The sequence below is a fragment of the Garra rufa genome, chromosome 8 (genome assembly GCF_049309525.1).
Source record: "Garra rufa chromosome 8, GarRuf1.0, whole genome shotgun sequence".
NCBI lineage: Eukaryota > Metazoa > Chordata > Actinopteri > Cypriniformes > Cyprinidae > Garra > Garra rufa.
The window spans coordinates 2,899,892-2,913,827 of NC_133368.1; the positions used below are offsets into that span (position 1 = coordinate 2,899,892).

The following is a 13,936-nucleotide window of genomic DNA, read 5'->3' on the forward strand; positions in this document are numbered from 1 at the left end:
GTGAAAATCTGGAGGGCGGAGAGGCGTTTTGTTGACACAAGCTGCAAAACCTAGTGTGCTGCCTACATACACAGCATCTGAGACATCATAACCCTGCTGATAAAATCACAAACAAACAAACAAACAAAAACCTCAAAACCAAACTAACACTGTGTCCTAACCAGACGTGACATGACAAGATTACAGTGACAATTAAAATTCAAATAAAAAAATAAAGTGATTATTAAAAATTAGCCTGTCTAATTCACCAGATCTGACACAACAACGTGGCACGACAGAATCACTCAAATATGTGACCCTGGACCACAAAACCAGTCATAAGGTTAAATTTTACAAAACTGAGCGTTCTATTGATGTATGGTTTGTTAGGATAGGACAATATTTGGCCGAGATACAGCTATTGGAAAATCTGGAATCTGAGGATGCAAAAAAATCAAAATACTGAGAAAATCACCTTTAAAGTTGTCCAAATTAAGTTCTTAACAATGCATATTACTAATCAAAAATTGCATTTTGATATGTTTACAGTAGGAATTTTACAAAAATTCTTCATGGAACATGATCTTTACTTAATTTCCTAATGATTTTTGGCATAAAAGAAAAATCAATAATTTTGACCTATACAATGTATTTTTGGCTATTGCGACAAATATACCCCAGCGACTTAAGACTGGTTTTGTGCTCCAGGGTCACATATTATTCAGAAGTGAGAAGCACTGTGTGCTCAACAAAACAGACAAGTTAATACTCTAATTAATACATATTAAACCTTTTTAACATTATTAAAAGTACACACTGAGTGACTGTCGTCTTTGAGTTCACAGTTTTAATGTACATGTTTGCTTTAATTGATTTACAAGATGTGAGGTAAACTACAGTTGAGGTCAACAGTTTACATAAACCTTGAATAATCATGCAAATAATCTGCAAAATGTTAATTATTTTACTAAAATAAGAGGAATCATATAAAATGCATGCTATTTTTTATTTAGTACTGACCTGAATAAGATATTTCACGTAAAAGATTGAGATATATTATAAAAATGACCCTGTTCAAAAACTTGCATACAGTTTATTGTTTAATACTGTGTTGTTACCTGAATTATCCACCGCTGGGTTTTTTTTGTTTGTTCATGAGTCCCTTGTTTGTCCTGAACAGTTAAACTGCCCGCTGTTTTTCAGAAAAATCCTTTAGGTCCCACAAATTCTTTGGATTTTCACCATTTTTGTGTATTTGAAGCCTTTCCAACAATGACTGTATGATTTTGAGAACTGTTTTTTTTTACACTAACGACTCATATGCAACTATTACAGAAGGTTCAAGCACTCACTGATGCTGCAGAAGGAAACACAATGCATTAAGAGCCGGGTGAAACCTTTTTTTGATTCTAAAGATCCGGGTAAATTTAATGTTTTCATTTTTTTTTTTCAAAAGTTTACACCCCTGGCTCTACTAAAGAAAAAAGAAAAACGCAGCATACATTCCGCAAGGAGTATGTAAACTTTTGACTTCAACTGTATCTATTGTTGCTTGTAAGACTGTCAAGATTCCTTGATTCAATTTGAGTACTTGATTTAAAACAACAGTTTGCCTGTGTCGAAAAACCTGCAATACCGAAAGTGAATTTGCAAGTACTATGGTTTAATTAAATAAATATATGTGATGCAGGTTTCATATATGCGCTTTAATTATTTACATGCGTGTACATTACGTAAGTGTGTGTCAGAGTGGCTCGGTTCACAGTAAATGCTGCTCCACACAAACTGTTATCATTTTCATGTGCGGAGCATCTTAAACTACATCTCTGCATATTGCTGTCAGTTTGGGTTTATTATAACATTCATCTGGGAATGCAAAATGTGCCATTTCATCAGATTTATAAGGTAAATCTTTTATAAACCTACGCAAACACAGGAGAATACATCAATATCTTTCTCAATATGCTAACTGTACATTTTTATTACTACAAAAAAATATATAATTATTCGATTACTCGATTAATCGGCAGAATAATCAGCGGATTACTCGATTACCAAAATAATCCTTAGTGACAGCCCTAGTTGCTTGTATGTTGTTGTTCCAGCCGCAATGTTGGAGAAAATAGAAACCATTTTATATTCATGTTATGATTTTTAAAGCCCCAATACAATCTCCAGAAGTGAAAAGTTAAAGTTAGGCTATAAACAAACTAAATGGTTGAATGACTTCAGTGTCACCACCACTGAATTTCTGATTACTCTTTCAATCTTTATTGTAATAATCGTCAAGTTAGAAAGTTTGAGTAGATGAGTTTTCCTGTTCAACATAATCTTTAATTGGTACACGGTAGTTTGATTTAGCCACTTGTTTGCAACAACCTTTTTGAAGACGCATAAAAGCTTTTTAAAAAAGCACGAGTTTATTACTGATTTATTATATTTTGTAGAATAAAACATGAACATATCTTGAGCTTGTGTTAACCACAGACCTTTTTTTAGGCGTTAACCAAAAACCCATTTAAAGAAGAAAATCGGACGCCCTTTTTTCACAAGTATGATTCTTTCGTGAAAAAAAGAGTCTTCGTAAAATGTCTGTAGCATACTTTGGTTAAAATTCATCAATGATTGTGTAAAACAACACCCTTTTTACCTGGTCAAAACAGCTCTGTTCACAGCTAGCCATTTCAGCACTTTTTTTTTCGCTTGACTAAGATGCATTATATTGGGTCAATTCTTCCATTTACTTCTTGTTTTTTATGTGTTTGGAGTTCCTGACTCTGTAGTTTGTTCCAGTTCAGTCCCTTTGGAGATTCCATTTATGATTTAGAATGCCATCTACTGTATGTAGGCAGTATGCAGCACTGTAGCTCACTAGGTTTTGGAACAGAGCCGTGGCTTTTTTGTCATGGATATTACAGTAAGCAACATGCCAACCAGCCTAGTGAAATGCCCCCTACAGGACTTTCCATATGTCCATTATAGACTTCATTTGAGCAGCTTCTCTTTGCTATTATGTGTCGTTCTCTTTCATCTCATGTTTTGAGGATGTTGCTGCATTATTGAGAGGAACAAGGTGTTCTCCACTTAACCTTCTTCCACTCGTCTAATTGTTAAATGAATCCTTAACTTGTTTGCATTTGCATTAACTGCTGGATTATGTTAATTGTCAGGCTTCACTTGGCAGAGCGGGTGTTTGATATTGTAATGGAGATGAGGTTAGCAGAGAGTGGTTCATTTGCTGGAGCACCAGGAGGGATCAGCACTCACTCTATAGCGTTTGTCTTCGCTCATCTGCACGGCAAATCGAATTGCATTTTCCGATAAGAGAATGCGGGTTTCCCCTCGTGTAAACCTCTGATACTTAAACTGGTTGCTGGCTTAAGCGCTGGATTGGTTTTGAGGGTTATCACTGCCAGCTCATTCACACCTAGGAAAACCAGGTGTCTCAGGGAATTACGGACTCCCTGGGCTTTATGAACAGACACTTTTTTCATAGGCAAAACTGAGAACTAATGGCCCACTAACCGACATTTCCCACTCATAACACACTCATTATCTTTGGAAAAGTGACCAGTGAGCTATTTTTATCGTTCATGCTGAAGTGAACTGACAAACCATGTTGCCACCACAGATACATGCCAAATGCTGCTTGTATACATTTGCATGGTGGTCTACTCTTATTTTGGTCAGATTTAATGAGTCAATAGTAACAGGGAATGTCAAAAGCAGTTAATTAATTTATCAACCCTGTTGTGTTTCTGTGTGATTAGGCTAACAGACTCAAAAGTGAGGGTTGGTAGAATTCCTCAGGACTTCTTCAGCTGTTATTTTAAGTTGTTAAGTGGGCGGCTGGCTTAAGGAGGAGTCTTTGGGGCACCTGAGTTATGCCTTCTGCTCAGGTCAGTGAATTCACATCAAATTTAACAAGGTTCAGCCGCGCACTTTAGTGAATCTAGCCCATCTTATAGCTTTTAAGTGAATAGATAGCGCAGACCAGAGGGATAAGAATGGTCTGAACAGAATCTCAAACTAAGTGCAAGACGGATAGAATCCTCATCTTGCCCTGCAGGCTGTATCTCATCTCAGATTTTGTGCCCCTGGCATCACACCTGCATGTTGGCCCTAAACCACTCCAGATAGAGGTCACAGAATCTGAAACTAGAGTCTTAGGTGCCTGACATCAGAGTTTATTGCTGTGATAATATATGATGTAACAGTAAAAATCTGTCCACTTTCAGAGATTTTGTTATTGCACACCACAGTGGGATTTAAAAAATCTGACACTGAATAGTTTCCCAATCTTTTCTGATTCAGGTACAACCACAAACTCACAAACCACAAACCATCATTCCAAAAGAAATGAAATCTAAATAGCTGAAGGACAGTTCACCCAAAAATGAAAATGTAGCCATTAATTACTCGTATCGCATCGTTCCAAACCCGTAAAACCTTCATTTTTCAGAACACAAATTAAGATTTTTTTTTGATGAAATCCAAGAGCTTTCTAATCCTGCATAGATAGTGACACAACTACCACATTCAAGGCCCAGAAATGTAGTTAGGACATTGTTAAAATAGTCCATGTGACATCAGTGGTTCAACCGTAATTTTATGAAGCCACAAGAATGATTTTTGTGCATTTTGTGCAAGGAAAACAAAAATAACGACTTTATTGTATAATTTCTCAACTACTTCTGCATTTTAACAATGTCCTTACTGCCTTTCTGGGCTTTGAGTGTGTCAGTTGCATTGCTGTCTATGCAGGGTCAAAAAGCTCTCAGATTTCATCAAAAATATCTTAATTTTTGTTCCGAAGATGAACGAAGGTCTTATGAGTTTGGAACGACATGACGGTGAGTAATCAATGACAGATTTTCATTTTTGGGTGAACTATCCCTTTAAATTTGTTCAATAGTTAAAAGTTTATTATTATTTATTATTATTTTTAAATATCTCTTACGCTCAACAAGAGTACATTTATTTAGTTAAAAATACTGACTTTTTTTTTATTCCTGTGATGCAAATTTGAATTTTCAAAATCATTACTCCAGTCTTCAGTGTCACATGATTCTTCAGAAATCATTGCCAATAGTCTGGTTTGCTGCTCAAGAAACATTTTTTCTTATCAATGTTGAAAACAGTTGCTTAATATTTCAGTGTACATTTTTTATAAATAAATAGTTCAACAATATTTTTGAAATAACTTTTTTTACTCTCACTTTTGATCAATTTAATATGTCCTTGCTGAATACAATTATACATTTCTTTTAAAAAATCTTATCTTTTGAGCAACAGTCTATGATTCATATTTTTTACTTGCATAGTCTTACATACAGTAGTCAAATATGTTTTTTTTACATCATACACCAGCGTTGACATGGTGTAGTGTCTTTATGTTGGCCAAGCAATGGTGCAGCTTTGCACATCAGTATAGAATTCAGTGTGTCTTGAGTCTTTTATTTTTGTCTCAAACGTTATGTAATATGAGGCAGCACTGATGCCTGACTGATCATTTATTTATTATGAATAATTTCATCTTTTGGTTTTCTTCCATCAAGCTGGTCCAAAGTACATTTATAATATATCTCCACCTTATTCTTCAACATGGAAGTAAGCCCATGGGTGAGACTTCTGGTTCATTATCCACTATAGGAAAATAACAAGAAGAATATCAACTTGCAGTAAAACCAGTACAAACCAGTGTTCATAAGTAGCAGCGAAACAAGCTGTTTTGTATAGCTAAAATGTATAATTTATATTTATATATAGCGTCTGAGTCTTATCCCAGTAGGACATGCACGGATATGACTTTCAAGTTGTTCAATATTACGCTCTTAAAAATAAAGGTGCTTTAAAAGGTTCTTCACAGCGATGCCATAGAAGAACCATTTTTGGTTCCGCAAAGATCCATTCAGTCAAAGGTTCTTTAAAGAACCATCTCTTTCTTACCTTTTTATAATCTGAAGAACCTTCTGTCGCCGCAAAGAACCTTCTATAAAACAGAAATGTTCTTCAGATGTTAAAGGTTCTTTACGGAACCATTTAGACAAAAAAGGTTCTTCTATGTTATCCGGAAGCACCTTTATTTTTAAGAGTGTAGTAAGTCTAAAGTTTTGAGCTCAAACAAATTACGGTAGTTTTAGATGATCATCAACGACCAAGGCTCCTCTATTTCTCCATCAGCCCTGGTCTGCTGGCGAATTGAGTGCTAATAGCATGAGATTAGCACTAGCTTTGCGCTTTAGGCCTGATTTGGTGACTTAACTTGGAGAGCCAGTGATGCCATCAATATCTTTATTCCTTTACAAGTTGAGGATTTAATGTTGGCATGGAAACAGCTAGCTGTTTCCATGGGACCTCGTTGAATAGTTGTTATGGTAACGAGCTTGTTTCTGTAGAATATGATATCTGATATTTTAGTATCAATCGTGTTTTCTCCAGAGAGCCTGGGTTTATCGTTTGTTTAGCATGCGTTTATGTTAAGACGAACGGCGCTTATTGAGTTTGCCCATTACTTGCATCATAATGCATGATGGTTACGGAGTCAGCGGTGAGTGTGGGGGTGTACGTGGTTCTACAGTAGCAAAGATTGTCCCTCAGGTCCTCGCCTACATACGAACACACACTCGCACTCCTCCACAATGGAATCTGTGTTAGCGGTTGCTCTCTTTCACACTCCTACACCGTCATCTACTCTTGTACACACATAAGAACATAAGAATGAAAGAATATCAGATGCCCAAACGGAAAAGTCCCTCTATTTTTATCTTCGTGCTTCCCCACCTCCGTTGTGATCCGTGAGGTAGCTGTTCGTCAGGGTGTGTTCTTATTAAAAAACCCAGCGGAGGGCCGCCACCTCAGTCTCTCAGCCCTCGTTTCACTATTTTGCTTTTTATTCTCACTTTCTGTCTTTGTGTCTAACATCTGTGCTTCTTCAAAGCAGCGCCGAAGTAACCTGCTGTTAAACAGTGCCGTCTTTTCTCTGGTTCTTTCATTTCTTTCCCCTCGTTTCATTTGCATGGCTGCCGTCTGCTGTTCCTCCTCCGTCACTCATCTCTCCCCTCACGCAGTCTTTCTCCCATTTCATTAGTTTTATATAAGCTGTGTCCCCACCCCACCCGCTCGCTGTTGTTTCATTAGCGTCGCGTACCTTTTGTGTGGCTTGTGCGCTCTAGCTCAGCAGTGATAATGTGTGAGCAAACATGAAGTTGAATAATTGAGGAGTACGCGTGAGTCCGTTCACTCAGTTCAATAGGTTTTCATTTATTCAGGGCCTTTCGCACAGAAAGAGAGATAGGCTGATTGATTCATAAAGGCTTTTATGCAGCTCTCCGTAAAGGCTCATTTTTAGAGTGAGTTTGAAGGCCTCTGTTTAAGATTAGAATGTCATCAAGTGCCCTGGCTGAACCTCGTTGCACATTCTGCAGTTCAAAGCTTAGTTTTATTTAGCATTTTCTTTGCTGACTTTTGAAGAAGAGTCTGTGAGATAATTTGTTAAATGGAGCTGAGTGTAGTACTCTCTTATTGCTACTGTAGCTGAATGTATAATCGCATTAGTGTTAATATTAAGGTTTACATTTATGCTTTTGGCAGGCACTTTTTGTCTAGGCAAACACTATATATCTGTGCAATATTAGTCAGTATTATATTGGATATATTTATATTTGCTATGTAATATTTATATCTATGTTGTAATTTGTATTTAAACTAAAAGTTCACTCAAAAATGAAAATTCTGCCCAGAAATGTAGTAAGGACATCAGTGGTTAATGGTGGAATAAAGTCGTTATTTTTCATTTTCTTTACGCACAAAAAGCGTTCTCGTAGCTTCATAAATTATGTTTGAATCACTGATGTCACATGGACTATTTTAACAATGAACGTGGTTGTTGCGTTGTTGTCTATGGAGGGTCAGAAAGCTCTCGGACTTCATCAAAGATATCTTAATTTGTGTTCCAAAGATGAACGAAGAACAGGTTTGGAACAACATTAGGGAATTAATGACAGAAATATACACATTTTTAATGTTTTAATCTGTATCAGTTGAAAATTGATTTTGTTATTTTTTGTTTTCTTTGCACACAAAAAGTATACTTGTAGCTTAGTAGAATTACGGTTGAACCACTGATTTCACATGGACTATTTTACTGATGGCCTTACTATGTTTCTGGGCCTGAGAACATTTCAGGGGTCTATGCAGGATCAGAAAGCTAAATCAAAATATCTTAATTTGTGCTCTGAAGATGAACGAAGGTCTTACAGATTTGGAACGACATGAGGGTGTTTTAATAAATGACAGAATTTTCATTTTTGAGTGAAATATCCCTTTAAATATACACAATTTTAATTTGTTATATTTATTTTTTTTTAAGTTATCTGTATCAGTTGAATATTTATTTGTGCATGCTCACTTCCTCTATTTAGATTACCTGTCGCTGTCATATAACACTCACTTGAAGATTTTTAATTGGAATTCATTTTTTTAATTGGATTTTAAATGCACAGACAACAAACTCGGATGACTACGCCACAAGTTATAATTGCACAATATTATTACTCTAATTAATGTCACACCAACAAATTACATACAGTAAATTAAAATACTCAGCAAAAAAAAAAAAAAAAAAATATATATATATATATATATATATATATTATATATATACATTTATATACATTTTATACAAAGTGTCAATGAGTGAGAATCAGATTTTTTATAAGCTTTTTTACAAGTAAAAACTGTTGTGATGCATATATTTATTTGTACTATAGCATTTAAAATGGATAATTTTAGTTTATTTAAATTTATTTATGGGCTATAACGTCAAACAGTTAATTGTAGAAATCATAGAAATGTGCATTCCTACTTTTTTTGAACATCTTACATATTATGTGTTTGTGTTTAAGCAATTAAAGGGATAGTTTACTCAAAAACGAAAATTCTGCTCAGAAACGTAGTAAGGACATCAATAAAACAGTCCATGTGACATTAGTGGTTAATGGTGGAAGGCAGTGACTTGGAGAATAATTCTTAAGCACACAAAAGGTATTCTTGTAGTTTCAGTTGAACCACTGATGTCACATGGACTATTTTACTGATGCCCTTACTATGTTTCTAAGCCTGAGAACATTTCAGTTGCGTTGCCTGTCTTTGAAGGGTCAGAAAGCACTCTGATTTCATCGAAATTATTTACATTTTTGTTCTGAAGATGAGCGAATGTCTTATGCTAACAACATTTGCTCATGTTTTAAGCTACAGGAATGCATTCCAATCTCAGGTAGGCAGTTAATGTCACTTTAATCCTTTATTGATTTGTTCTTCATTAGATATTCATCAACTGGACTGTTTTCAAGCAGTCATAAGCCAGGCATGCACTTGAGTTTACATCAGGCACTTGGAAAGCCATTTTCCCAAGGTGACGAGGTGCACAGTGCACCAGGAACATTTCATTACGTGCTGGCTGGATGCATTGATATTGGACCTGCTTCAGCGCCAAAGACATGCAATGCTGGACGTATTGAAGGGGTGACAAGATGCAGGAAGCACCAGATGCACCTCATCACGCAAAGCCAGCAGGATTACATTTCCATGCCACTCCTACAGTATGATCAGCCTGGAGCTGAGCCAGTGATGCACCATCCATCCATAAGCACATAGTTACCTTTTATGGCCAAACTTATTTTTAGGAAGTCATTTAAATAATTTCTCATCTCTGCTACAAATAGTCATGCTTGAATAACTATAAAGTTCCTTTTATTTTGCTAAAGGCCTGCTATATTTAGAATTTGTAATGATTTTTTTAAGTGTCCTGGAAAAAGAAACTTGAGGCATTGGAGAAACCGTCAGCTGTCAGCGCCTCATTCAGATAAATATTGTGGCTGCAGTTTTCAAGATGTCACACAGGTTTATTTCCAGGATTTTGGTTTGTCACAAAAATCCATTTCTCGCACCGTGATGTCAGGGCTGTTTTTTTTTTTCACAGTCTGCGAGACGCCGTTCTCAGGCTGAAGATCTGACTGGTGCTAATCAATGCTAGCACCGCACGAAGAAATCTGGCGATAATGGGATGCAGAATATCATGTTGTGGCGGCTCGGCGCTAAAGGATGGTAGCGTGGTGTCAGGGATGTGCTGGAATGCCCTGCTGCTGAGCTGGAGTGTTCGAGCGTGTGAGCGTAGCAAGCTGTCCATGAAAAAAGAAATCTGTATTTGTATGTTTGGTTTATCTGCAGTCACGGGTCTGCTCTCCTTTCATGCTTCCCTAGCTTCATGCAAACATGTGTCCATGTGCATCTGCATCTTGTCGTTTACAAATGTGAGCCTATGGCACTGTACACACGAGAAAGAGGAAAGCTGTGTAGACTAAACCCATAGGGGCCCGAGACAAACTTAAGGCAAGTAAACAAATACATACTTAATGTGTCCTCTTACAAACCTTAGTTCCCTGAACAGGGTCACATTTATATTTTAGTAGATGTGCCTTAAACCAGATGTGCCGTAGGTTAATATGATTAATTCGACCTGTAGCTTCTTTCATGGCAATGCTGAGAATACAGTGTGCTCTTACATTTACAGTTTAACACATTTTGGAGCATAATGTTAAAATCTAGTTTGTGTAGCTAGTAGGGGTCAGCGTTGTTATTGTTGTATTGTAAAACAAACTAAGTTTTCACTCATTTTAATTAAGCTGAAATAATAATAATAATAAAAAAAAAAGATTTCATACATATTTAGCAACTAAATAAAATAAAGTACATTGTAACTGACATAGTAAACTATGGAAGCCTGTTTCTGCAACTAAAATAAAAATGACTTTTTGTCTCACAATTCTTATTTTCTTGCAAATGTGAGTTTTCATCTCACAATTCTCACTTTTTTCTCAGCACTGCATGATATAAACTTGCAATTACGAGTTATAAAGTCAGAATTGTGAGACAAACTCGCAATTCTGAGAAATAAAGTCAGAATTGCATGTTTATATCAACACATTCTGACTTCTAAACACAAAATTCCGTCAGAATTGTGAGATATAAACTCGCAGTTCTACAAAAATATCATTTTTTTTCCCCCTTAAAATTGGACTTTGTAACTCACAAATTCACTGCAAAAAATGCATTTCTTTTTTAGATTTTTTTGTCTTGTTTCCAGACAAAAGATCTAAAAATTCTTAAATCAAAAAGGATTTTCTAGACAAGTAAAAATTATTTTCTTGTTTTCAGAAAAAAAAGCCAAAATGAAGTGAGTTTTTGCTCAGAACAAGCAAAATAATCTGCTAATGGGTAAAGAAAAAAAAAATATTATTTCAGACAGAAAACGAGATTATTTTTCTTGTTTCAAGCAAAAACGCACATAATTTTGACTTGTTTTTTCTGAAAACAAGAAAATTATTTTAAAAAAATCTATGTAAGAAAAGCATTTTTTGCAGTGAATTTGTGAGTTATAAAAGTCAGAATTGTGAGATATAAACTCACATTTGAAAGGAAAAGTCAGAATTCTGAGTTTTTTTTTCTTGCAATTCTTACTTTAGAATTTATAGTTATATGACTTTATATCATGTAATTTGTATCATGCAATTTTGAGAAAAAAAGGCCAAATAAATAAAAAGAAAATGAACACTAAAACTATGAACACTAAAAGCAAACCAGAAAATATAAACATAAAGCCAATTAATTTAATATTTAATTTAATATTAATAAATACTATAATATAAGTTGTACTAAAATAACACTTATATCAGACATCATCCAAATGTATAAATAGGCAATGTTATACTCATGGTGTCTGATGTCATCTAAAGTTAATTTTTAAAAATACCACTAATTTGGTCATTTATTAACTGTTAAATGTAATCTTGAATGTCTAAAACTTTAAATAATTAAATTTTACTAATGATTTTATTAATTTATTTGTGTATAATCTTTCCCTGTCAGCATTTTTTTAAAGTTGCCAGCCACCACCAGCATTTTTGATCATTTTCACTAAAATTTCATGGCCCCCAGAATATTTAGTTGCAAGAATATCTGAACATGCAATAAATCAAAATAAAGAACAGAGCCTATGCTTTTACACCAAAAAAATCCTTTTTATTTTAGCTTCAAGACATCTTTTTTATAAATTCTTGAATCTATGAAAGTTTCATTAAAAAAAAGCAACATTTTGAGCAAAAAGCTGAGAAAATAGGGTTTTTATCAAATACTACATCTGCATCGTATTCAGTACGATGATTAAAGCATCCCGCTTCCATCAGCACCCCAAAGCTTGCACAGTAATTTACCACTTCCTGGATCGACATTGGGCAGTTTTCATTTGTAAGCTGTTTGTTGTTGATGACAACATTATTTGGCACATGGCACATTATTTTTCATATGCATCTACCTTACATCTCATATCTTCCTCGCCTTCGATATTGATCTGGAGATTCTGGACACATTCAGGAGATTTAATGTATCACTGATGCATCGCTAGCAGCCTGAAACATTTGCACTGAGGTACTTGTGTAGAAAAAGCATGTACATCTTTCAGTTAGTTCTGTAGCCATACTCTGTTTTTCGAAAAATTTCTCCCATATTTTATTGGATAAGAATGCAGAGGCTGACAAGAGAGAGAAGAAGAGTGAGGGGTTGTTGAGGACAAAAAGAGGCTTGTTATTTCTTGAGGCTATAAGTTAATAAAGGGTTGAGATTGAGCCTCCCTGCAGGAGAGAATCCTGTTTAAATGTTAATAGGACATGGACTGAATGCCTTTGAGGGTGTATTTTGTTGTTCATGAACTCTGCTCTCAAACTAACCTCGTGCCCTGCTTTCCTCCACAGTGATCGCGGATACTCTGACAGTGACGGCCCCTGCTCAGACTCTCTCAAAAGTGGAGGGGGACACTCTACAGCTGAGCTGTGAGGTCTCACGCCTCACATCCCAGCATACTCACGTTTCTGTGGGCTGGTACCTGCGTCCTGCTGATGATCCTAATTCTGGACCACGTGACCTGGTCACCCTGTCAAGGGATTTTGTACTGCGGCCAGGGGGACAGTATCGCCAGCGTCTGTCTTCAGGAGACCTGCGGCTGGACAAAACCAGCGCCACTTCCTACCGTCTCACCATCTACAAGCTTCAGCCCACAGACCAGGGAGAGTTTTACTGCGAGGCCTCGGAATGGATCCAGGACCCGGATCGATCCTGGTACGCCATGACCCGGAAAGAGTCGGAGAAGACGTCTATCAAAGTTCAGCCCACAGGTGAGCTTGAGTTGTTCAGAGGTCCATCGCAACATCTCTCAAAGGTTAATTGCTAATTATACGGTGAGATTTAATTTAACACAGTGAATAGGTGTTGATAGAGAAAACCATTGTTTTCTTCTTAGAAGTGGAAAAACACATATTTCAGCCACATTCAGTTGCAGTGTGGATGTAGACAAAAGAAAACATTTGAAGACTATGGAAATTAGTCTAAGTAGACATCTTATTTAATGTGAGGGATGGAAGTACAGTACAATGCTTTCAATAGGCCTCATTCTTGAAATATGAAGAAATTAGCATATACTGTTGAATAAATTCAATCTTATGTAAATGAACATGACAAAATTAACATAAGAATGGTTTTATGAACAATTTACACACAGATGTCTTGCATTTATCATTCCTGAAGGAGTCGTACTGCTGTGTACCTGGGCGTTAGTCATTCAGCCGATAAAAACCAAAACATTTCAATTGGACAAGAAAAACTAAACACAAGTAAAAAACAACCCAGCGCTTGGTAAAATATGGACAAACCCAGTGATTGGGTTGTTTTGACCCAGCACTTGGGTTAAATGTTTAACCCAACCTTCTGGGTAGTTTCATTTAACTCAACTAATTAAAAATTACTATATGGCCAGCTTAAAAATGAACCTGCAATAGGTTGTAAATTAAAAATCAGATACATAATTACTATAAGCATCAGCAATAATCAAAAGTATTTTAGGTTC

General features: G+C 35.9%; 1 protein-coding gene across 1 annotated transcript in view; it reads left to right on the top strand.

Moving 5' to 3' along the window:
• igsf3 (immunoglobulin superfamily, member 3) overlaps positions 1-13,936 on the top strand; it is a 180,448-nt gene that overhangs the window by 60,176 nt on the left and 106,336 nt on the right. Inside the window, exon 2 of the mRNA XM_073846209.1 lies at positions 12,789-13,208. Coding sequence (XP_073702310.1) covers positions 12,789-13,208 — 420 coding nt within the window. The remainder of the gene's footprint in view (positions 1-12,788; positions 13,209-13,936) is intronic.